Genomic DNA, 27,030 nt, shown 5'->3' with positions numbered 1-27,030 from the left:
CTCTAAGAAAGCTCCAGAGTGATCTGCTTACTGATGCATGGCATTATTTCATTAGTGCCTTTTATGCTGTGACATTTCCTCTGACACCTGTTGGACTCCCCCAGGGCCAATTAGCAGTACACCCAACAGAGAACCTGGGGGTGCAATTTCCAATCAGCTGGAGATGACATTTCCTCCCTTGATGTTGTAGCCCAAGCCCAAGAGACAGATACTGAACACAAAGCAGTGGCTCTTGGAAATACTGCCAAAGACTTCAGGAGGAATGCTATTGTTGTCTTGTTTTGCGGGTCTAGAAATGGAAACTAAATCCTCTCCAGTTTGCTGTTCTCAAACTGCAAGTTTAATTTCATAAAGTGTTGGTACAAAACCAATGCAGTGGAGCTAAAGCTAGATGAACTGAAGAATAGTCAGCTTCCAATGTTAGGAGATTAGAACATAAGAGCTCTGCTTGATCAGACCAAAGGTCAACAGAGTGTAGCATCCTTTTCCACACAGTGCCAACTAAACAAGGCCTCCTGGAGATGCTCCTAAACCAGAGATGGAGCCCAGACATTATGGCTAGTTCTACTTTTCCACAGATGATATTCCGTGAAGGACTAGCCCAGCTATTAGGCAAAGGGAGGCAGCTCCCAGGCTGCAGATACTAGAAAGTGGCAGCAAAACATTATAGGAGAAAGCTGTGGCTTACATGTCCCTGGCTGTTTAGAGCTCTGGTGCAAGATGCTGTGTCCCATTCTTTGTCAATTCTGAAAGTGATGTAGCTGCTAGTCCCATTGGCTTTTAAGTATAGAAAAGGAGAAGGCATCAAAATATTGTATTGTTGAAGACTTTCACGGCTGGAATCACTGGGTTGTTGTAGGTTTTTTAAGGCTGTATGGCCATGTTCTAGAAGCATTCTCTCCTGATGTTTCGCCTGCATCTATGGCAAGCATACTCAGAGGTTGTAAGGTCAAAATGAGCATACTTCAGACTGTTGTGTAGCACCAAAGCAGCATGTGATATTTGCCAGCTGCCAGGCACCCAGCACTCCGATATGACCCAACACTGCATCCACATTTTGGGAATTACTGGGGGTCTGTCATCCATAAGTCACCATACATCAAAGTCAACTTGACAGCAGTAAATAAGATCATGGGTTTTCCATAGCTTCCTTTTGTTTCATTTTTTTTATAATGACTGTGAAACCCTATAATGTTTGCTCCAGGCTGGTTGATGCAGTTACTACTCACAAGCACAAAGGCCACTGGCATAGGAATTGGGTCACTAAAAGGTACTTTGCAAAGAATTTCCTTAGACCAACCCTGAGAATGGTCTAAAAACAAATCTTACAGTTTAACTGCTGAAACTAGATACATTTAGCCATATAAATGGCAAAAGGGTATAATTGTGTTGCCTGAAAGTTCCTCTGAAGGGACAGAAATCAATTAGTGCTATCATGCTATATGTAACACAGTTACATATAAATATGTTGGCCTATTAAGGTATTACTCTCACTCTCTGTCTTCTACCAATATAATTTAGTTGTTCTTTCTGAATCAGGCTCAAGGGCTGAACGTTGCTAGTTCAGTATTCCTCCTGTCACTTGTAATAGTCTTCAGTTCAAAATCAATTTCTCTTTTCCTCTTCTGTTGGATTTGATCCTGCTGCTACTAATAAACACTGTTAAGCTGCTTGGCAACAATGGCCACCCAACACCATTTCAACTGGCACGTAGGCAGGTGAGAAATTGCTCCAATCATAAGCTAAGCTACGTTTCTTTTCAAAAGGGGATGGCACTTTAAAATAATAATAATAATAATAATAATAGAAGATTAGTAAAAAAGAAAAGTAGTTGAAAGGGTATAGTTTGGAGGATCAGCTCCTTCAAGCAGCTTAGCAGCTATTTAATAATGTGAATGCAAAGTTTCAGATTGATGCACTGTAAATAGATTGGCATTCTGGGGTTACCTGTTTAGAATCAAAGACACATAGAGTTGGAAGAGACCATGAAGGCCATCCAGTCCAACTCCCTACCATGCAGGAATACATAATCAAAGCACTCCTGCCAGATGGCAACTCAGCATTCTTCAGAGAAGGAAAGTCTACCTTTTGAGCCTGTTTGTACCCTAACCAAGACTTTAAAGTAGGACACTGAGAAATGACATCTCCAGCATCCTCTTGCTCATGAGGTACAATAGTCAAACAGTTGTGTCAAGACTCTGAGGGGTATCTCCAGCTGCCTGTTCTCCATGTGCGTTATGGCTGGGATAATGTTACATCTGTCATTTCCAAACAGCCCAATCTGCAGCTCTTGAAAGCCTTCAGTTGGGATGCTGGCATGCTCAAAAGGTAGGTTTTTGAAGGTTGGCATTGCCAGATATAACTACAACAAAGCTCCATCATCATCATTACAAAACCCAGGAAGGATGGATGCAGGATCACCACCATCAAATATCTATGTGGGGGAAAAAATATTGCTTACAAATAAGAGGAACTTTGGAAAAGTTTGTTTTGCCATTATTCCTACTGGTTTGGAAATTATAGTATTTAAAGAACAAAAAAGGGACTTCTCTAAGCTCTGCAAGTGTCACCTCTGTCATAACTTCCTGCCTTGAACAATAAGGTCCTTGGATGGTATATGTTGGGAGATAGCAGATTTGAAGACAGAGAGAAAAGATTATGACGTATCCAGATCTACAAAATGAGATTCATCACCTATGGGGACAGTGGTGAGGAAAGGTGCTCTGGGAACAACAACAGACTAATAGAACATCTGATTGAATTCGCTACAGATAGGGCCGCAATAGCTGTAACAGTTGGAGAAGTGCCTTCTTCAAATCCATGAATTTTGAATCCCTCATAGATTGCATATTTGATTGAATGGGAGGGCTTTACTGTAAATAGTATATATTATACTGTGATCTAGGTGCAAGTTCAAGATATGCAAGTATGATTAAGGATCAGTGACCTTTCAGTAGGAGCCGCAGTGGCACAATGGGTTAAACCCTTGTGTTGGCTGAACTGCTGACTTGAAGGTCGGCGGTTCGAATCTGTGAGATGGGGTGAGCTCCAGTCTGTCAGCTCCATCTTGCCATGCGAGGACATTAGAGAAGCCTCCCACATGATGGTAAAACATTTGGATGTCCTCTGGGCAATGTCCATGCAGACAGCCAATTATTTCACATCAGAAGTGACTTGCAGTTGCTCAAGTCACTTCTGACATGAAAAAGTGGCCTTTCAATACTGTATGGTGATTAAATGTCCATTCTGTAACACAGTGATGTCACAAAAGCACATTTCTGTGAATTGCTCCAGGTTCAGTTTGATGGTAGGGTAGATGTTGAATTGTTGATAGACATTCTCCAATGATTCCTTCCCATTAGTCTAAACAATTAAAATACTATCAGTGTATTTAAGATAGTGGATTGTTTTCTAGTCACAAGCATCATGAAGATGTTTGCATCCTGTGGTGCCTTGTGGGTGTCCAAAGCAGTGCCTATTCCCGAAAATTAAGTATTTAAAGGTGAAATAATTTGGTAGCTAAGTGTGCTCTTGCCCTGCATGGCTTGAATGAATTAATGCATCTCATTAAGTAGATTGAAATCAGCAAAGGTTCATGCTAAAATAAATCCGTCTTATGAGTGCTTCTCAATTCCACCCTGCACTTTTATTTTTATGCTGAAATTGCCTATCATGATAATCTTTTTTTGTAAAACATTCAGGTGACATGACCAGATCTGCACATAGTATTCCAAGTGTGGCTGCACCACAGTGTAGTGCATGACAGTGTTATTTGTATTACTTTTCTAAGAATCCCTTGTGTGTATATGGATCTGTTTCTATCTGCCTGAGCGTGTGTGTCAAACATTACATTTCACTGTAATGAGAACCTGTCTTTGAGCAAATCACTTTCCCAAGTGGACTGCACTAAATTCAGTTGCAATATACCAGGGAGACAGTGCACACGGTAGCAATCTACTTTGGGTCCTTGCTCTCTTGTCAAAAATGTTCTCAAGTAAGTAGAGCAATCACTTTAAATAGAAGGCAGTATTCCATTTTCACGTCATGCCTGTGCAGCACAGAAATAATCATCAACTTGTTTTTCCTTTGACAAAGCACTCAGCACTCAGTGCAGGTAGCCAGCCCACCTCTTTTCTGTAAGGTAAGTGAGGGAAGAATGACGCACCCTCAGGAAGGTTGTTTCTGCCAAGGTGTAAATGGCACAGAACTCGAAGAGGAAATGTACCCCTGTGATAATACAGCACAGAGGATACACATTCACATGAGGTACAGCCATTTGTTAACCATATCTTTATTATTATTATTATTATTATTATTATTATTATTATTTGTGTCAGAGGTGACTTGAGAAACTACAAGTCTCTTCTGGTGTGAGAGAATTGCCCAGGGGACCCCCGGATGTTTTACCATCCTACGGGAGGCCTCTCTCATGTCCCCGCATGGGAAGTTAGAGGTGAAAGACGAGCTCACCCTGCCTCGCGGATTTGAACCGCCAACCTTCAGGTCAGCAGTTCAGATGGCACAAGTGTTTAACCCATCGCACCACTGTGGCTCCTATCTAAATCATGTTGTCCCTTTTGTGAGAGCCTTCCTGCTAATAAGACAGACCTGTGTAAAAATGAGATGAAGCCCACTGCTATGGTATGTCTTTTTTGGGGGGAGAGGGGAGGTAGAATGAAACAATTACTGCTGTCTAAAGGGATGCTTGGTTTTGAGTTTCAAAAAAAAGAAAAAAGAAAAGAAAAGAAAAAGGATTTTTTTTCTAAGTACCACCTTTTAAATTAGGGATCTTGTTACTCCTACCAGTAAAAATAGTCTGTACCCTCTTCTACCTTCTGCTTTAATAAATTATCTTAATTGAAAATAAGCCTAGAATATGATGTGTCTGACAGTGGTTCCCAACCTTTTTTCACCAGGGGACCACTTTGACCAGGGACCACTTAACCAGGGACCACTTTGACCAGGGACCACTTTGCCTAGGGACCACTTTGAAAAGGGACCACTTAACCAGGGACCACTTTGACTTTGGACCACTTTGACCAGGGACCACTTTGCCTAGGGACCACTTTGACTAGGGACCACTTAACCAGGGACCACTTTGACCAGGGACCACTTTGACTATAGAACACTTTGACCAGGGACCACTTTGACCAGGGACCACTTTGAATAGGGACCACTTTGACCAGGGATCACTTTGACCAGGGACCACTTTGACTAGGGACCACTTAACCAGGGACCATTTTGACTAGGGACCACTTAACCAGGGACCACTTTGCCCAGGGACCACTTTACTAGGAACCACTTTGACCAGGGTCCACTCTCCAACATTAGTACCAAAAGGGTTATGAATAAGTTTTTGGTCAACTTTAGATTCGGTTTGGGGTACTGATTCAGAAAATTGCATTGCATAGACCACATCAGCTCTAGTTTTTGATACAGAACATATGCCATGGTCAGTGACAGGAAAGGAGTGGCAGGTGATGCAAAAGGAGCAGAAATAAAATAAAGGAGGCTCACAGACTAGATTTTCATCCTCACGGTCTACTGGTGGTCCGTGGCCCACAGTTTAAGAACTACTGGTAAGAGGATGCTTCTGCAGACAGCATTTCCATACATGCCAGCAGCTTTACTCAATATAAATTGGTCATAATTTAAGAATGCAGAAAGGCTTCTATATCCCACTATTATGTTTTATTTCCAACAGTTAGCCAATTAAATTTGCTAAGCTTGCAGGCAAGAGCTTTTCTCTGTTGGTTGTCTGATGCAGAGCTTTTTCAACTTGTGACTCCTTTTTGCCCTAGACATGTTTATGTGGCCCTGGGCATATAGGTATATAAAATAGATATACAAATTAAACTTTTCTTGATGGTTGAGATGGTTACGTCTGTGGATATGGAGGACTAATTATACCACAGCAATAACAATTGGAGCATGACTAACTTCCAACTGCATAAAAACAACCTGTAAAATAGAGCGGCTTTCAGTGTCTGCTGAGGTTTGATTCTAGGATGCAAAGTGGGTTCCAAAACCCATGAATAGTCATATTCCATGATATACAAGGATGAAGTAAATGATGCCCCTTTAAAAAAGGCAATCAAGATTTGAGATAGATATCTCAATGGATTGTCCTTGACGAATGCACCGGGGATGTCGAGGAGGAGGACAACACTTTTCACCTACACAATTCACACCAACAGGATCACTTTTCTGGAGACCTACACACTACATTGCACAAAAGGGGCCCTGTCATTCCTGAAAGTAAACAGGTCTTGGTAGTAGGCGACTCCCTCCTTAGAGGAACGGAAGCTGTCATTTCCAGACCAGATGGGATGGCTCGAGAAATATGCTGCCTACCGGGGGCAAAAATACACCATATCACTCAGAGGCTCACCAGGCTCCTCAAGCCCTATCACCGTCCTCCCCTCATGTTGATTCATGTAGGAACCAATGATACCTCAAGGCATACGTTTCAAAAGATCACAAATGATTTTCGAGCTCTAGGAGCAATGCTAAAAGAATGTAATGTACAGGTGGTCTTTTCATCCCTCCTCCCTGTTGTAAGACACGGACCCACAAGAGCCAGAAAAATAGTACAGGTCAATGACTGGCTTAGAAAATGGTGTCAGGAGGAACGCTTTGGCTTCCTCGACCATGGCCTGCTATTCCAGGAGGATGGCCTACTGGCAAGGGATGGGGTGCATCTCACACAAGTAGGAAAACACCTTTTTGCTCACAGACTCGCAAACCTCATTAGACGCACTTTAAACTAGATCCACCGGGGGAGGGGGACAACAGCCTTGCGAACACTACTTTACCCATAATCTCTGGGAATCGCCAGAAGGCTAAATGGAGGGCTGCACAAACACAACAAGGACCAAGTACCAAAAGCATAATAATCCCAATTAAACAGCTCAAGGGAAGATCCCAGGGGCTCACATGTCTTTACACTAATGCACAGAGCATGGGAAATAAACAAGACGAACTCCAACTTCTAGCACTACACCACAAATATGATATCATAGCCATCACTGAAACCTGGTGGGATGACTCCTATCGCTGGAATGTAGATATTGAGGGGTATAACCTCTTTCACACAAACCGAACAAAGGGGAGAGGAGGCGGAGTAGCCTTATATGTCAAAAACTCTTATGCTGCAGAAGAAATTCAAGACAGCAATCTGGGAAACCAGCTTGAAATCATCTGGATAAGAATCAAAGGAACTGGGACTCAAAAAGATGTCGTTGTAGGCGTCTACTACAGACCCCCAAGCCAGGAGGAAGATCTTGATGAAGTCTTCTGCCAACAGTTGACCAAACAGGCACAGAAAAGAGATGTAGTAGTCATGGGCGATTTCAACTATCCCGATATTTGCTGGAAAACAAACTCGGCCAAGAGTACAAGGTCCAACAAATTCCTCGCTTGCCTTGCAGACAATTTCATGGTCCAGAAGGTAGAAGAGGCAACAAGGGGATTGGCTACTCTTGATCTCATCCTAACAAATGCGGAGGACCTGATCGATGCGGTCGAAGTGGTAGGATCCTTAGGGGCAAGTGACCATGTGCTCCTGCAATTTGAGGTACAAAGGAAGGCCGAAACTAAGACAAGTCAAACCCGCATTTTGGACTTTAGGAGAGCTGATTTCCAAAAAATGAAGGAAACGCTGAGCAGCATTCCGTGGACACAGATACTAAAAGACAAGGGAGCTACGGATGGATGGGAATTTCTCAAGAGTGAAATACTCAAGGCGCAATTGCAAACCGTGCCAACAAAGAGAAAAAATAGGACAAGTGCAAAGAAGCCAGAATGGATGTCCAAAGAACTTCTAACTGTGCTAAGACACAAAAGAGACATGCACAAGAAGTGGAAAAAGGGAGAAATCACCAAAGAAGAATTCAAACAAATAGCCAACACCTGTAGGGAAAAGGTCCGCAAAGCTAAAGCAAAAAACGAGCTCAGACTTGCCAGGGACATTAAAAACAATAAAAAGGGCTTCTATTCTTATGTCAGTAGAAAAAGGAAAAACAAGGAGGCGATAGGACCTCTTCGAGGAGAAGATGGGGCAATGCTGACAGGGGACAGGGAAAAGGCAGAACTACTTAATGCCTTCTTTGCCTCGGTCTTCTCACAAAAAGAGAGTCTTCAACCTCAGCAAGATGGAGTGGATGAGGGATTGGAGGACATCCAACCCCAAATTGGGAAAGAAGTCGTCCAGGAATACCTGGCCGCTCTTAATGAGTTCAAGTCCCCAGGGCCGGATCAACTACACCCAAGAGTACTGAAGGAACTAGCGGAAGTCATTTCGGAACCATTGGCAACCATCTTTGAGAGTTCTTGGAGAATGGGAGAAGTTCCAGCAGATTGGAGGAGGGCCAATGTGGTCCCAATCTTCAAGAAGGGAAAAAAGGACGACCCAAACAACTACCGTCCGGTCAGCCTCACGTCGATACCGGGCAAGATTCTGGAAAAGATTGTTAAGGAAGCGGTCTGCAAACACTTAGAAACAAATGCAGTCATCGCTAATAGTCAACATGGATTTATCAAAAACAAGTCATGCCAGACTAATCTGATCTCTTTCTTCGATAGAGCTACAAGCTGGGTAGATGCGGGGAATGCCGTGGATGTAGCGTACCTGGATTTCAGTAAGGCCTTCGACAAGGTCCCCCATGACCTTCTGGCAAGGAAACTAGTCCAATGTGGGCTAGGCAAAACTACGGTGAGGTGGATCTGTAATTGGTTAAGTGGACGAACACAGAGAGTGCTCACTAATGCTTCCTCTTCATCTTGGAAAGAAGTGACAAGTGGAGTGCCGCAGGGTTCCGTCCTGGGCCCGGTCCTGTTCAACATCTTTATTAATGACTTAGATGAAGGGCTAGAAGGCATGATCATCAAGTTTGCAGACGACACCAAATTGGGAGGGATAGCCAATAGTCCAGAGGACAGGAGCAGAATTCAAAACGATCTTGACAGATTAGAGAGATGGGCCAAAACTAACAAAATGAAGTTCAACAGTGACAAATGCAAGATACTCCACTTTGGCAGAAAAAATGAAATGCAAAGATACAGAATGGGGGACGCCTGGCTCGAGAGCAGTACGTGTGAAAAAGATCTTGGAGTCCTCGTGGACAACAAGTTAAACATGAGCCAACAATGTGATGTGGCAGCAAAAAAAGCCAATGGGATTTTGGCCTGCATCAATAGGAGCATAGTGTCTAGATCTAAGGAAGTAATGCTACCCCTCTATTCTGCTTTGGTTAGACCACATCTGGAATACTGTGTCCAATTCTGGGCACCACAATTCAAGAGAGATATTGACAAGCTGGAATGTGTCCAGAGGAGGGCGACTAAAATGATCAAGGGTCTGGAGAACAAGCCCTATGAGGAGCGGCTTAGGGAGCTGGGCATGTTTAGCCTGAAGAAGAGAAGGCTGAGAGGAGATATGATAGCCATGTATAAATATGTGAGAGGAAGCCACAGGGAGGAGGGAGCAAGCTTGTTTTCTGCTTCCTTGGAGACTAGGACGCGGAACAATGGCTTCAAACTACAAGAGAGGAGATTCCATCTGAACAACAGGAAGAACTTCCTGACTGTGAGAGCCGTTCAGCAGTGGAACTCTCTGCCCCGGAGTGTGGTGGAGGCTCCTTCTTTGGAAGATTTTAAGCAGAGGCTGGATGGCCATTTGTCAGGGGTGATTTGAATGCAATATTCCTGCTTCTTGGCAGGGGGTTGGACTGGATGGCCCATGAGGTCTCTTCCAACTCTTTGATTCTATGATTCTATGATTCTATATAGGTATTCAAGCTGTGGATGGTTGAATCTGTGGATGCAGAGGGCCTATCCTATTGCAAGACAAACTCTGCAGGAAGATTAAGGTGCAATCCTTAAAAAAAGAAATCTGATTTCCTTTCAGTAAGGGGGTGCGGTCAGAGAGAAGGAAGGGCTGTAAATGACTGGAGAGGCTGGCAGGGATCCCTCCCCTCCGCTCTTATCTCCTTTGATGTTCCTCATCCCTCTTCCTCCTCCTCCTCTACCCTGGAGGGGCACAAGTTTGACATCAATGCTTTAGTCATTTGAACTGAGTTTTTTTCTTTTCCTCCTTTGATAGAAGTAGCTGCCACCTATCATGTTCTGCAATTTGGGGCGGGGGGGGGGGGGGGGTGACCATGACCACATCCAACACTCTTGGAGGATGTCTTCCTCTATTTCTGGAAGTGCTTTCTTCTAAATCAGTTTCATCTTCTTTCCTTGTTTTCACCTTCAGTCTCTCCTTCAGTAAGAACCTTTTCCCCCACATCAGTCTGATACCCCCTCTAACCATGAGGTATCTAGCTTGTGATGGATCTGCAAATCATCATCATCGTCATCGCCATCATCATCATTGTCATTGTCACCATCATATTTAAGAAGCTTATATCTTCAACTCCCTTACCTGGTCACTGTAAATCCTGCCTGCAGATCTTGTACTTGGTGAATGCTGTGGGTTCAAGAAGCTCACTCCTTCAGATCTCTTACCTGGTCATTGCAGATCCTTCCTGTAGATCTTGTACTTGGTGAATGCTGTGGGTTCAAGAAGCTCACTCCTTCAGATCTCTTACCTGGTCATTGCAGATCCTTCCTGTAGATCTTGTACTTGGTGAATGCTGTGGGTTCAAGAAGCTCACTCCTTCAGATCTCTTACCTGGACATTGCAGATCCTTCCTGTAGATCTTGTACTTGGTTAGTGCTGTGGGTTCAAGAAGCTCACTTCTTCAGATCTCTTACCTGGTCATTGCAGATCCTTCCTGTAGATCTTGTACTTGGTGAATGCTGTGGGTTCAAGAAGCTCACTCCTTCAGATCTCTTACCTGGACATTGCAGATCCTTCCTGTAGATCTTGTACTTGGTTAGTGCTGTGGGTTCAAGAAGCTCACTTCTTCAGATCTCTTACCTGGTCATTGCAGATCCTTCCTGTAGATCTTGTACTTGGTCAATGCTGTGGGTTCAAGAAGCTCACTCCTTCAGATCTCTTACCTGGACATTGCAGATCCTTCCTGTAGATCTTGTACTTGGTTAGTGCTGTGGGTTCAAGAAGCTCACTTCTTCAGATCTCTTACCTGGTCATTGCAGATCCTTCCTGTAGATCTTGTACTTGGTCAATGCTGTGGGTTCAAGAAGCTCACTCCTTCAGATTTCTTACCTGGATATTGCAGATCCTTCCTGCAGATCCTGTACTTGGTGACAGTTGTTGTTTCAAGAAACTCATGCCTTCAGATTACTTACTTGGGAGTTGCAAATCCTTCTTGCTGATCTTCCACCTGTTTTGCTTGTATTTTACTGTGACATCCTAGACTGATAAGTCTGTATTTACTGAGATCTTTCTCATTATCCTCAATAATAATTTCCTTTGGAAAATGTAGCAAGTAATATTTGTAATCCACAAAAAGAAAATAGTTGTGTTTCAATTCCTTATGACATGTCTTCCATTGCCTCAAATGTTATCTATGTAGGCTAACTACGTCATATTAACCTCTTATTGACCTCTATCCTTCCCCACAACATTCAAGGTGATCATTCCTGCCAGGAGAATGCAAATTAAAGAAGGTGTTTAGGTAACTGAATCAGAAAATCTATGGAGAAAGACACTTCTCTCCTTTCCTAAAATGAAAGTGAAGTAATAAAACAAAACTAGGAAAAATAACCCCCTATTTGCTGCCCCTTTGTGGTCCTTACCACTAACTGCTTCACTCTGGGTCCCCTACTCCACACTTAACTGCCATGGAACACTTGGTGCATCACAATGAAAGACATACCACATCATCCACGGCCTGCGTAGGCAGCAGTGAGCATCCTGACTCCATTTTAACTGCCATGGTTCAAATCCTGAAAGTGTTCCCCCAGATGATGAGGTATGTCAGCACATCTTGTCATGAGATAGATGACTCTTCAACTCCATAACAAAACTCACCTCATGTTTTCAAAGCATCTATAGGGCAGTTGCTCTCACAAGAATGAGATCCCCATTTGTTGAATCTATACTAGGGAGGTAAGCTGCTGTCATAAGCCAGCATGGTATAGTGGTGTGGACTCCAATTGAGACTAGGGTTCAAATCCCTGCTCAACCACAGAAACCCCTTGGATGACTTTGGATGAGTCACACACTCTCGGAGCCAGGAAATCCCAGTGATAGCATCACCTTAGACTCACCATGTCATGTCTCTGTTGTTGTTTGCCTTGAAGACATTTATAGCTCTTGGTGACCCCATCACAAGGTTTTCTGGGACTGAGAGCATGTGCTCACCCAAAGCTGCCCCAGTGTTTTGTTTTTGTCTGAGTGAGCAGGGATTCAAACTCTGTTCCCCAGAGTTGTAATGTAAATCACTATGTCACACTAGCTCTGTAATAAATTGCTCTCTCTTTTGTTTCCTATAAGTGTGTCTGTTCCTTTTAAGAGCTGAAAGGAAATATCGGGCACACTTGCACACAATACCGCCATTTATCTCCTGTAGTGATTACCTTTAGGCCTGAGTATCTGATGCAGGGAGGGATCTTCAGAATAAAACTCACAAAATGTGTGACAGGAGACCAAGGGTTAGAACTGTGGAACTTACAGAACTATAAATCCCAGGATCTCATACAATGGAGTCATGGGAGTTGAAATGGTAACAAAATGCTGTAATTGTACATGATAAGGGCTCCGGGTTTCCTTGTTAATGATGGGATTTCCTCAGCTATATTTGGAGAAGAGTGGGATGGGAATGAGCTGTAGGCTGAAACATAAGGCCTGCACAGGGTTCATGAGGAGGCACGTGGGCTCCTAAAGAAAGGTTTGGTAATATTAAGAATATTCTCTTTCCTACTCAAAGGATGCAGGGTACAGTTTTTCCACTTGGTTCCCTCTTTCAATTACAAAGGCAACATTCTTCCAAACGTTGACTTGTACCTGCCAGGATTAGTCAATGGGGTCCCAGGGTTCAGGTTTTGACTTGAAGATGAAGGGAGCTCTCCAATGTGCTGAACTTATTTGGGGGTAGTATTCAGCATTTGAGATCACTCCTCTGTTAGTAAAGAGTTTAGACGAATTCTGAGAGTTGTAATACCAAAATCCAACTTTCCCAAACTCTGCAAATGGAGAAATGAACACAATGGAATAAAGGATGACAACAAATCTGTATAATACATCTTACGTTTCTTCTACTTCTACAGAAACACAAAGCAAGTGACACCCATGCACTTTTGAAATTACTTAGATCAGTTAACTGCAAAATCTGGTCAGAAGTCTCACCTGCCTTGTTGGGAATTCTGGAAGTTGAAGCCCAAAACACCTGGAAGACCAGAGTTTGGAAAAACCTAGCTCTTGTTTCGGATCCAGAAACTAACAACATAAAAAACCTAGCTGTGAAGCTGGTTGAATAAGCCAAAGAGTTGGAAAAATAGAGTGTTTTCCATCATGTCAAACAGCATTTCAGTTCTGGGCTCTCCAATGATGTTTTAGCTTCTGCCAACCTATCAGTTCGAAAGCATGCAATGTGAGTAGATCAATAGGTACTGTCTTGGTGGGAAGGTAAAAGGGTGCCCCATGTAGACATGCTGGCAAAACACGATCAGAGATGTCTATGAACAACAGACTCCTCAGCATGGAAAAATGGAACAAGGGCACCTCCCCCATGGCCGGAATTGAGCATCGCCTCCAGATGTTGGAGATGAAAAGGGGAAGACCTTTATCTTGTCTGTGTGGTTTTACTGTATGTCATTGTGTAAAAAGGCATTGAATATTTGCCTTATATGTACTGTAATCCACTCTTGAGTCCCTCTGGGGAGATAAAGCGAAATATACTGTAAATAAAGTATATTATTATTATTATCTCCCAATCACTCCTTCCATCCAGGAGCTTTTGGGATTGACAGAGATGCGTTTGCCACTCTTCATAAAAAGCCTATTAAGGGGAAACAGGCATAATCAGCCTAGTGAAGAGAAGATCTGATTGCACTCTTTAAACATTCTTTCTCTGAAAGACGTCATCAGCTCTCTTCTCGTAGCTACAGAATTGCAGTGTGGTGCTGCCTGTGTGCCAGCGCTGTTCCTTCCACTCGCTGACCAGTTGATAACAGTCATAGTGTGTCCCACCTTGCAGATGCTGCCTGGAGGGCACAATAGTAGAGATGCAGAATTCCATATGCAGAGTGTTATGTGATACCTGTCTGACTTAGCCCATACCTACAGAGAACAGCCAATTCTATTTGAAGCAGCCCCAGAGAACAGTGTTCTGATTGAAAGGCTATCAAGTCCCACAATGACCTCCCAATGGCTCTTAAGTAACCCTTGAGCCACTTACTACCATCAGCAAGGTAGCAATTTTTGAATTTCTACTAGATTTGCCTGCCTTTTCCTCGGTGTACCCTCTCACTTGGCCATAGTAATAAGAGATGATAGGAAACCACTTCATCAGGAGAGTATGAAGCGGGGGGGAATGTGTCCTGACCTAACCCTATCACAGCTCTGACCGAGCTCTCTCAACTGCAATGCAGAGCAACTATAGCACAAGCACAGTTCATCATTAAGGTGTCCTAGAGGTTGCCAGGGTTGCAGTAGAGCTAGATCTCATAAGTTAAAACTACTGGGACTTTTCATCACCATAGTTAATCATATCATGTAGAGCCCTATTCAGGCTTCATTGCCATCCGCATAGGAAATTACTCAGGAAGAAGGACTTTTTTCTTGCAAATTATTTTATGTGTTGATAGTGGTTGTTTTTATAATTTTTATGATATTGTTTTATACTCATGTACTGTTTATGTTATTATATACTGCACTTGGAGTGCCATGTAAGCTGCCTGAGTCCTTTTTGGGAGATGGTGGCGGGATATAAATAAAGATGATGATGATGATGATTATCTGTTCGGTGTGCTTTGATTGTGCTTTTTCTGCATGGCAGGGGGTTGGACTGGATGACCCAAGGTCTCTTCCAGTTCTATTACTCTATGAGCATCTTGTCAGCACGTCATGGTTATGTGTAGCATGGGTGTTTTGGGATCTAAAGCAGTCCTTATCTCCATTTCTAGTTGCTACATCTTTGGCCCTTTTAAAAACTCTGTTCTTTTAAAAATCATAATATTGAAAAGATAAGCTGCTTGGAATTCATATTGGGTTTTTAAAACTAGTAACAAGCACACATATTATTCAATTTCTCACACTTTCAAAACAGTATTTTTTTAAAATAAAAGGTTTATGTGTATGTTGTGCATTTATGTTGTTTCTGACTCATAGCAACCCTAAGGCCAGCCTAGCATGGGTTTTCTTGGCACAATTTATTCAGTCTTTGTTCACCTAATACAGTGGTTCCCAACCTGTGGGCTGTGGCCCACTGGTGGGCCGTGAGACCTAAAATAAGGTCTGTGGCTCTAGATTATGAAATATGGTTTTCAGTGAGCAGATGGTGACTACTGGATGGCATTTGTTCTGTATCAGAAACTAGAGCTGATGTGGTCTATCCAATGCAATTTTCTGAATCAGTATCCCAAATCATAGAATCATAGAATCATAGAATCATAGAATCAAAGAGTTGGAAGAGACCTCATGGGCCATCCAGTCCAACCCCCTGCCAAGAAGCAGGAATATTGCATTCAAATCACCCCTGACAGATGGCCATCCAGCCTCTGTTTAAAAGCTTCCAAAGAAGGAGCCTCCACCACACTCCGGGGCAGAGAGTTCCACTGCTGAACGGCTCTCACAGTCAGGAAGTTCTTCCTAATGTTCAGATGGAATCTCCTTTCTTGTAGTTTGAAGCCATTGTTCCGTGTCCTAGTCTCCAAGGAAGCAGAAAACAATCTGATCTCTTTCTGACGGTGATAGGGCTTGAGGAGCCTGGTGAGCCTCTGAGTGATATGGTGTATTTTTGCCCCCGGTAGGCAGCATATTTCTCGAGCCATCCCATCCGGTCTGGAAATGACAGCTTCCGTTCCTCTAAGGAGGGAGTCGCCTACTACCAAGACCTGTTTACTTTCAGGAATGACAGCGCCCCTTTTGTGCAATGTGGTGTGTAGGTCTCCAGAGAAGTGATCCTGTTGGTGTGTATTGTGTAGGTGAGAAGTGTTGTCCTCCTCCTCGACATCCCCGGTGCATTCGTCAAGGACAATCCATTGAGATTCATCCGAGAGCCTATGGTTCTCCTGTATGTGTTCCTGTTGCTCATGGTCTATGGTTGGGGATGGTACACCTGCAGGATTGTGCAAGTGTGAATGTTGTGAAGTGTTGTCCCTGTCAGGGCTATCCCCCGCACACTGATCAAGGATGAGCCACTGATCAGTATCTAAGCCATTCTGATCTTCCCCAATATGTTGTGTTTCTTGGTCAGGTGCTAGTTGTGTAAGAATTTGGAATCCATTGTGTAACTGCAGCTGAGTGGAGGTATTCTGAGGAGGCTTCTGGGTCCTATGTGTCCTTCTAAGGGTGACATTTCTCCAGGCCTGAGGGTTGTCCACATCTGAGGTGCTGTTCTGTTGAGCCTCCCCGTAATGTTGGTGTGATATGGGCTGCGTGTCTAGGCCAGTGTGGTGAGTGGTGTCTAAGAAGAGCTCAAGTTCCTGAATGTCCTTAAGGGTCTTAATACGGTCCTCGAGTTGTCGTATCCTGTGTTCCATGCGAGTGATCTGTGTACACTTGGGGCAGATGTAATTGAGTAATTGTAGTGTGAAAAAGCTGAACATGCCACAGCTTGTGCATGAAATAACCAAACCGAATCTAAAGTTGACCAAAAACTGATTCGTAGCCCTTTTGGTACTAATGTTTGAGAGTGGTCTCTGGTCAAAGTGGTCCCTGATTAAAAAAAAAAAAGGTTGGGAACCACTGTCCTAATGGGTTTCCATGGCTGAACAGGGAATTGAATCCTGTTTTCCAGAAACATAAACCAATGTTCAAACCAGTAGACCAGGCTTGCGCAAACTTCGACCCTCCGGGTGTTTTGGACTTCAACTCCAGTAGGCTGTTAGGAAGTCTGGGAGTTGGAGTCCAAAACATCTGGCTAGTTAAAGTTTGCCCATGCCTGCACTAGAGGGGATATGCATATTTTAATAAAGCCATTATATAAAAACAAATATGTTTTTCTCCCAAGGAGAACTGCTGTGTGACAAGATTTCCTATCCAATATATTGTATTAAATATAATATAATTAATATGCCAATATTACATTACATTATGATTACAAGGCTCCTTCTGTAGGACTGGGACTATTATAATAGACTTGTGGGGAACCTGCTGACATCACAACACAGTAATAAAGTTTCTGAACAAGCCCGTAGAGAAGCACTCTCTTCCGCTTGAATGCCTCCGTTGATGATGGGAGAATGCATTTATTCATGGGATGATGGCAGAACTGCATTTAACTAAACGTTTTCTAAATGAATAGCTCATCAATTAAATAATAATGAAAAATCCAAACAACAGAGCTGATGCTGAATCTTTTTTTTTAATTTTGCTGCTTGAAAGCAATGGCAGAGCTAGTAACAGGAGGAAAACAGTGATATATTAAAACCAGAACAAAGCAAACATCAGCTGGTAGGCTAAGAGGAAACAGGACCCTGCAAAGAGAGGAAGTTCATAGAGGCCAAGCCCGCAATAAATCTTAATAAAATACAATACAGAAAATAGGATCTGAGAGTCTCCAAAATACAATATCTTAAGGGATTGGCAATAATACAAAATAAGGTTCATTATGTACAAACAATTTTTGCTTTTGGTCTCTGTACAACATTGTGAATCGGAGGCACACATGGACCATGCCCAGTAGAATTTCTGAATAGATAAAAAGCATATGCACGGATGGAGCAGTGGTTCTTTGTGCTAGTTTTGGGCTGGGGAAGGTGGGATGGGGGAGCTGCAGTGGTATTTTGGCCCTGGTGGACTTTATTGAAGAGTAGCTGTGGAGGATCACTCCACTCCTATCAGATCTGGAAATGCTGTTGCCAAGGTACTGGCAAGCTCACAGGGGAATTTTGGGGGTCATAGATTAAAGGAGCAACTTTTTCAAGCACTGATTCTTGCATTTATATTGACATGGAAATTTAAGTGAAGCCTGCAATTTTATACTTCTGTCTCAAATGGCACTAGGAAAACAGTATAAGAATGGAGCTGTTTAGGAAGCATGTGTACATCCCTACCATCTGTGGCTACACCTGTGGGCATCGTAAGTGTTGTGGAGATCCATCCAGTTGCACTCTTGTGTTCTCACAAGAGCAAACAAGGACTTCATTAAATCTAAATACCCGAAGAAAATGGAATTGGAAGGATAAATGGAAGAAGGGTAAAGGAACTGAAAATATGATGGGTATTGATTCTTAATCCCCTATGTGAGGGTCTCAAAGCCATTCCTGCAAAAGCTTCCAAGCACTGAACTGTGCGTGGTATTTTCATATCAGAAAGAATATGCATTTTTTCTACATTGATCAATTTTGGCGAAAGAAAAAATGGACATCAAAACAGAATCTACAAAAATGAATCGGTATTTTGGCAAGAAGATGAGACAAGACTACATTGGTAGCCTATTACTCTCAGAAGCAAATCCATTAAGTTCAATGAGTTTGACACCAAATGTGTAGCCACACTAATAACACAGTGATTGATGTTATGAATTCTTATCTGATGATGCAAGTGAAAATTTCCTTTGCAAACTATTCTTATTCCTAACGGGACATTTAATCATGTTGGTTTCTTATCTTTCCACCTTCATTTTTACAGCTTTAAAAATATAATATGTCATACAAAAATTAAGACAATACAGAATAGAATCTCAGAAGGAAGAAATGATTTTTTTCTTGAAATTGAGACACTTGCGGCTGGAGTTAGTTTACACAGTACATAATTGGAACTGTATAGTTAGAAGTGGAGAATGTCTGGTGACCTATTACATAGGGAGGAAATAATATACTGTAACTAGTGGCCACATTGATCAAGTGTGAGAGGGGAAAATCAGGGATTAATGTCTATGTTGCCAACTTTTTATCCCTGCAGATCATGGTGAAACTCAACATTAAGAACAGCATTGGCACCAGGGAACAAAGGAGAGAAGGGACAAGACACTGAACTCAAGGCCAATTTGGAGATGTCTAAATGAAGCGTTCTTTCCCACTGACAGTGCAATTCTATGCATGTTTACACAGAAATAGGCTTCACTATGTTCAACCTGGCTAAATCCTTAGAAAGTATGTTTATGATTACAGCCCCAATCCCCCTACAGTATACTCCCTCCTATGCAGGTTGACTCGGGAGTAAGGCCCTCTGGGTCCAAGGGGACTTACTCCCAGGTAAGTGTGCAGAGGATTGCTGCTTTTAATCATGCAGCTGGGAAAGGATCTGAGCCAGACAGAAGAGGCCCTGAGGGCTGGCAACTGCTATAAGTATTCAGCTGCATCACTGGAGGTTCTCTCTCTGCAGGAAAAGGAAAGAAAGAAAACAAGAATACAAGTTAATCATTTTGCCACATGCTGTCTCTTCCCATATCAGACTCAAATCTCTGATGGCTGCTCTGATATCTCCCCCACTATTCTTGATTTGCTCCATTGGTTGCCAATCTGCCTCTGGGTCCAACTCAAAGTGCAGGTTATTACCTATAAAGCTCTATACGGTTCAGGTCCTGCCTATTTACATGACCGCATATCTCCTTATGAACCTGTTCAGGCCCTAAGATCAGTCGGAGAGGATCTCCTCTTGATCCCACATCCCTCACAAGCGAGGTTGGTCAGGACGAGGGAGAGGGCCTTCTCAGTAGCGGTCCCCCGACTCTGGAATGCCCTCCCCAAGGATATTAGACAAGCACCCACCCTCACAACTTTGAGGAAGGAGTTGAAAACCTGGCTATTTAAGCAGGCTTTTGATAATGGCTAAGAGGATCAACCACCTTATCAGACAGGACTTTAAATGGTTATTAGAACTATAATTTATAATGCTAGATGCCCTGATCAAAGGAATTGGCTGGTTTAAAATGGCATTTTTATATTTACTGTTTTTAGAGGGCTAAATAGTCATTTAAACTATTTATTTATGTTTACACTATTGTACTTTTTGTTTTTATTAATTGATATGCGAATATTGTCTGTGTTATATAATTGACTATATTTGTTTGTTTTACTGTAAACTGCCCTGAGTCCCTTCAGAAGAGGGGTGGGATATAAATAAAGATTATTGTTATTGTTGTTGTTATTATTATTATTATTATTATTATTATTGTTGTTGTTGTTGTTGTTTCAAGGGGTTGCTCAAGTTCTCTGAGGATATTTGATAGAAGTTGGAAAGTGGATCTGCTCACCTCTCATGGAATTGCTCCTTGGAATGAGTGAGAGTTGAGCTGGTCTGGTTCTGATTTGGACCCTGCTGGTGAGATTTGTGCAGATATTTGGCAGTTTCATGGGGCACAACCAGCGGACTGTGCCCGTGCTCTGGAGGTGGCTGCTCTTCCTCTCCATTTCTTCCAGCTTCCCACTTTTCAGGATGTTCCACAGAGATGAAGGAGCTGTAGCCCTCCTCTAAGGAGCCCCCATGTTCATCGTAGAATAGAAGGCTCCGGGATTGAACTGCAAAAAGAAGAGATCTGTTAGGTGCTAAGAACAAGGCTTTATAATGTCAATGGACTACACTAGCTCTTTGGCATTCATTTAGCATTCTTATTAGATATGTTTAAAATATGCTATATTTCCTCCAATCAATTCAAAGCAGCACTTATTTTTCCCACTTTGTCTCTGCAACAACTTTGTGAGGTTGTTCCGTCTAAAAGAGAGAGCCTGCCTCAAGGTTAACCAGGGACATTCATGGATCATTGTGGAAGAAAAGCTGAATCTCCCCAAGTCCCAATCCAGCCCACTAAACATTACACCACATTGCCATGAGCCAGAATACATGGACATATGTGCTCATGATATACATAAACATCCTAACCATCTGCTATTTGCATATTGCAGAGTTTTTGAGTCGGCCTCCCCCACAACTCCATGCCCTTAAGATCTACATAGGAGACAACAATTCAGTGAACATGATGCTCCCTTATTATGTCTCTATACCAACAAAATCTGAACAAGTTGAATTCCTACATGTCATGCAATTGTTACATCTATATACATTATAAAAGTGAAATGTGTGTGTGTGTGGCTGGGGTGTCCACTTACACAGACAAGCTCCTGCCTTCACAAACAGCTATAGCTCCCACTACTCAGGAAACCCCAATGGCCCTCCCTCCAATGACATTGCAAGTTATAGTGAGCGCCATGAACATGTACAAGAGTCCTGGCAATGTCCTCACTAACAACATACTTCCCACCACCCAAGTGAAGGGTTTCATATGGGGACAATTTCATCCTAGATTTTCTGTTTTTCCTCCACCACAGACATCTCAGTGTTTCTGACTTTCTACATTGGTGTGCAATTTGTATGACCCTGACCACTGCCTCTCCCTTAACCCTTTCCTATTATTTTCTATGGCATACAGAAAACAGAAAAATTGTTCAGCAAATGAACATACTAGAGAGATTTGGGGGGAATTTACCATGTTTTATAGGAGTTGTAGGTACTGGAATGTATAGTTCACCTGCAATCTAAGAGCAATCTGAACTCTACCAATAATGGACTTTGAACTAACTTGGCACACAGAATCCCCAGAACCAACAAAAATTACTGGGGGTATTTGGAGGGATTTATAGGAGTTGTGGTTCAACTACATCCAGAGTGCACTATGAACCCAAACAATGATGGATCTAGACCAAACTTGGCAAGCATACCCGATATGGGTTCCTGTTTAAGCTTTGTTCAGACACAAACTGTTGATGGGGGGACTTTAAGGCCCTGCCTCAAACAACTTCTATTTCTTTCAATTAGAACTTGGCTGAAAATACCTCAAACAGAGGACTTGGCCTCTGTGATGGAGGGCACATAAGAATCCTAAACAAAAGCAATCCCCTTTCCTTTGCAGGTTTTCTGAGGAATTCAAATCTGTTTTGGGGCCCAGTACATTCTTGCTTTTTCCCAGAAGTACAATGCATGTTCACACATGATCTTAGAGATGTGTTTTAGTTCTCCGGTTCCATTGTCTTTTTTTATTGGCAGTGCTCTTCCTCTGTCTCACAGTACTCGGATAGTTTTAACTAGTGTCTATCAGAAGTTTGCTTTGAGGTTTCATTTTTATAAGGTCAGGGAGACCTCCTGCTTATTTGTTCAGTTCTCCTCATATCGGAAGGAGTGGAGATGGAGCACTGAACTGAGGAAGACAAGAAGAATCTTTGGAAAGTCAAGCTGGTGTTTACTGAATGGCTTAGTATAGAGGCATGAAAATAATAAGCTAAAGCCAACACCCTTAAGGGAAAGTAAAGGACAGAATGAAGGAAGAAATAAATAGATAGAAGAAGAATACTACATTCTTACTATAGTCAGGAAAGATATTCAGTCAGAATGAAGAAAAAAACATAACTTTTTCAAGCTTGGGACCCAATACAGTTCTTTCTAGGGTGACTGCCAAAAGAGGTCAAATTTAACTCACTTTTACTAGTTGTATAAATGTCTGCGGTTGGTGCTGTTTTTACTGTCTGTGATGTTGCAGAGAATTCTGGGAGACACGGCACCAGGGAGCCCAGGACGAGGACAAAGCACACAACTAGGACCTGTGGATGAGACAAGGGAGAAAGTTAGACAGTTAACAGAAACACTGTGTGAATACACATTTATTTGAGCCTTTACTGGTACAGTACTACTGTTCCATGAAAAGTCTGATGTTATAGCTGCAATCAAAACAATTGCTCTGTCATCAAGGTGGTAGTATTAACTATATGCATGTATTCTTTATTTATTCCACTTTAATCCTGCCATTTCTCTAAGCAGCTTTAAGCAAAATGTATAATTCAAGCTATTTTGTGTGGTAAATTAGGCTGAAAGACAATTAATTACTCAAAGTCATCCAGTGAGCTTTTTGGCTGAACAGGGCCCCATCAACTCTACTATTTAATGGGCAGTAGAATCACATTAGCCTGGTGCATCCACACATCACACTGACAATTGAATCTGGGGGAGGTAACTTAATCTGTCTTGACTCTGGATTTAAAAAAATGGGAAAGGTCTGAATCATTCAAAAAGATCCAGACATTTCCTGGTGTTTTGGCAATGGAGACTGCCATCTGAGATCCCAATGTAGTATCCAAGAAGACATCCCAACAGTCAACCCATATCCCCCCACGCGAAGGGATCCCACAGAGGTGGGGTAACAGTGCCTTCTTGTCCCCCAGTCCCTCCCAAAACTACAGAAAGTCACTACTTATCATTGCTGCAGGATCTGTCACTCCTGATTTTGGAAGCAACTGAGCTGTGGAGGAGGGGGCCCTTACTCCTCCTAGGCTCTATTGCTTCCTGCAGGATGCTGAATCAGGAAGTACAGATCATGCTTTAATGGTAACAACAACAACAACAACAACAACAACTTTATTTGTACCCAGCCATCTTCTCTCAAAAGGAACTTGGGGCATCATACAAGCACGTGGTAGTGCAGTGGGATATACATATTATACAGTAAAACACTGTAAAATGCACAATTGTAAACAGTAACAATTTCAATAACTTAAAACATATGTACTTAAAACAGAATAAACCTCTTATTAATTAAAATATACAATAAAATGCAGGGATAGCTGCAGATAAAATGGTCATATCAGTTCAGTCATGTTAAGTGCCCGAGTCAAACAAACTGCTTGCTTCTCAGGTATAAATCAACGGTTAACCCTGTTCAAAGGTCTGCTTGAAAAGCCATGTTTTCACTTTTTTACAAAAACATTGGTGAGTGGGGGCTAGCCTAATTTCTCTGGGGAGGGCATTCCAGAGCCAAGGGGCCACCACCAAGAAGGCCCTCTTCCTTGTCCCCACCAGCCACATTGAGACGGAAGTGGAACCAAAAGGAGGGCCTTCCTGGCAGATCTTAGAGCACACGCTGATTCATAGGGTGGGATGCAGTCACAAAGATAGGAAGCACCTGAGCCATGTAGGGTAATGGATGATTTTCTGTAGTTTGGGGGGGGGGGTGAGGGTGCAGGGAGGTTGGGACACCCAGCCCATATCCAGCCTGCTGAATTGGCTTTGGCACAGCTGGGCTGTCTAGACCATCTCCTGCCATGGAGGCAGCTTAGGGCTGGCTAGTGTGGCCTCAATGCTGCTCGGAACTAACTGCATTTTGTGCCTGTGTGGAAGAGCCCTCAGACTTGAATCTGAAACTCCCAAGCTTTAGTAGTTTTTCATACAACAAACTATAATTCCACTTTAACTGCCATTGTAACATCCAAAGAAAGACTGTGATTTTCAATTTAGGTCATGTCTACATGGACTCACTTTGCAACCGCTACAAGGGATCCACATAACCTCCAGTGGATTTATAGCAATAGTGCTGCATCCTGGCATTAATCCAAAGTAAGGGAAGCTGCAATTTATTCCAGGAATTTCTGGACTGATTCCAATGTTTTTTGAGGTGTGGAAAGATGGACTGGGCTGGATTCAGCCCAACCCAGTGTCCATTTGTAAACAGACACACTGCTGAAGCATAAGCAGCTCTCTGACACTGCCTTGCTGGTGACATCACTTCTGCTGCTCGCATGGCTAGTCTCCTTGCTGTAACCTCAACAGAAGCAATGTTGCCAGCAAGGCTCTCCCAGGGAGCTGCTTCTAGTTGGCAAAACAGCAGCAGTGACTCTAATACATTCTTGGCTTGGTCAGCCGTTGGATACCAAAGGGCTCTAGGGTTGCTCCTGTGCTGCATCTGGGCCATCTCCAGAACATGGTTCTCCAGATTATTTTGGTAAGTGTACATGCAGCCTTTGGGAGGAGTATTTAAAACTCTCAACTTCAGAGCCCTAGTGACTAACCAAAATCCAAATCCCTGGATTGCATGGGATGCAGCTATGGCAATTAAAGTGGAACCAAACTATACAGTGTTATTATGTGAAGGGGTCCTTAGCCTTGACAGTCTTAAAATGACATTCTCAGAAACAAGTATTTAGACACCACTGTCAAGTGATGGAAAAAACATTCCTTACTGTATTTCTGACTGATGTGAAAATCCACCAGAAGAAATGCCTTCATTCATAGTGCACTAATGGTCAAAAAGAGTGTGATGTTTAACAACAGGCAAACATGTCGTTGTTGTTGTTCATTCGTTCAGTCGTCTCCGACTCTTCGTGACCTCATGGACCAGCCCACGCCAGAGCTCCCTGTCAGCCGTCACCACCCCCAGCTCCTTCAAGGTCAGTCCAGTCACTTCAAGGATGCTATCCATCCATCTTGCCCTTGGTCGGCCCCTCTTCCTTTTGCCTTCCACTTTCCCCAGCATAATTGTCTTCTCTAGGCTTTCCTGTCTCCTCATGATGTGGCCAAAGTACTTCAACTTTGTCTCTAGTATCCTTCCCTCTAGTGAGCAGTCGGGCTTTATTTCCTGGAGGATGGACTGGTTGGATATTCTTGCAGTCCAAGGCACTCTCAGAACTTTCCTCCAACACCGCAGCTCAAAAGCATCTATCTTCCTTCGCTCTGCCTTTCCTAAGGTCCAGCTCTCACATCCGTAGGTTACTACAGGGAATACCATGGCTTTGACTATGCAGATCTTTGTTGCCAGTGTGATGTCTCTACTCTTTACTATTTTATCGAGATTGGACATTGCTCTCCTCCCAAGAAGTAAGCGTCTTCTGATTTCCTGGCCACAGTCTGCATCTGCAGTAATCTTTGAACCTAGAAATACAAAGTCTGTCACGGCTTCCACAATTTCTCCCTCTATTTTCCAGTTGTCAATCATTTTTGTTGCCCTAATCTTGGTTTTTTTTATGTTTAGCTGCAGCCCGGCTTTTGCGCTTTCTTCGGCCATCAGAGTGGTGTCATCTGCATATCTGAGGTTGTTAATGTTTCTTCCAGCAATTTTCACCCCAGCTTTGCATTCATCAAGCCCCGCACATCGCATGATGTGTTCTGCATACACGTTAAAAAGGTTGGGTGAGAGTATGCAGCCTTGCCGGACGCCTTTCCCAATCTTGAACCAGTCTGTTGTTCCGTGGTCAGTTCTGACTGTTGCTACTTGGTCCTTGTACAGATTCCTCAGGAGAGAGACAAGGTGGCTTGGCATGCCCATCTCACAAAGAACTTGCCACAATTTATTATGATCCACACAGTCAAAGGCTTTAGAATAGTCAATGAAGCAGAAGTAGATGTTTTTCTGAAACTCCCTGCCTTTCTCCATTATCCAGCGGATATTGGCAATCTGGTCTCTCGTTCCTCTGCCTTTTCTAAACCCAGCTTGAACATCTGGCAACTCTCGCTCCATGTACTGCTGTATTGCAAACATGTCAGCCTTCATCAAATTATTTTTGTCATTTTTGGTTTTTGACTGAAACTAAGGGTGATTAAGGTTTCAATGACGGCAGCATATATACAGCAACTGATGAGAAAACTGTATAAGTGAGTTATTTTTTTTATCTCAGATTGACTGACTGACTAACAAATCTAGCTATGGCTATTTATTTAAGGATATTTATATACTGCCCTGTTCTCAGAATGACTCACTAAATAAAACAGGTTAAAAATATCACAATAATGATAAATACATACAGTTCAGGGTTTTTTGTTTTGTTTTGTTTTCTGGTGTGAGAAAATTGGCCGCCTGCAAGGACGTTGCCCAGGGGATGCCCAGATGTTTTATCATCCTGTTGGAGACTTCTCTCATGTCCCCGCATGGGAAACTGGAGCTGACAAATGGGAACTCACCCTGTCTTGTGGATTCGAACCACTGACTTTCACATCAGTAGTTCAACCAGCACAAGGGTTTAACCCATTGCACCACCTCATCTCCTTAGTTCAGGTTTCAAATGCCTGTAAAATGTAACTTGCAATCTAATCTAAAATTCCTAGGACAAGGTATCAGTTAAGGCTTAATGGTACTGCAAGCCTTTGACATTTAAATACCTGAATTAAAAAGTCAAATTAATATACAATGAACTAGAGCCTGGCCTCTTTTTTTAAAACTGCAGATAGAGGTAAAAGAGGAAAATGGCACCTCTTAT

General features: G+C 42.7%; 1 protein-coding gene across 1 annotated transcript in view; it reads right to left on the bottom strand.

Moving 5' to 3' along the window:
* Positions 1–17,419: 17,419 nt before the first annotated feature.
* The window catches only part of CREB3L1 (cAMP responsive element binding protein 3 like 1), a 121,315-nt gene continuing 111,704 nt past the window's right edge, over positions 17,420–27,030 (bottom strand). The window contains exons 10-12 of the mRNA XM_060763915.2: positions 22,491–22,611; positions 20,274–20,538; positions 17,420–19,396 (exon numbers count right to left, since the gene is read on the bottom strand). Coding sequence (XP_060619898.2) covers positions 19,360–19,396; positions 20,274–20,538; positions 22,491–22,611 — 423 coding nt within the window. The 3' untranslated portion in view covers positions 17,420–19,359. The remainder of the gene's footprint in view (positions 19,397–20,273; positions 20,539–22,490; positions 22,612–27,030) is intronic.

This window comes from Anolis sagrei, chromosome 1, assembly GCF_037176765.1.
Source record: "Anolis sagrei isolate rAnoSag1 chromosome 1, rAnoSag1.mat, whole genome shotgun sequence".
Lineage (NCBI taxonomy): Eukaryota > Metazoa > Chordata > Lepidosauria > Squamata > Dactyloidae > Anolis > Anolis sagrei.
This window is presented reverse-complemented; position numbering and strand designations above follow the sequence as displayed.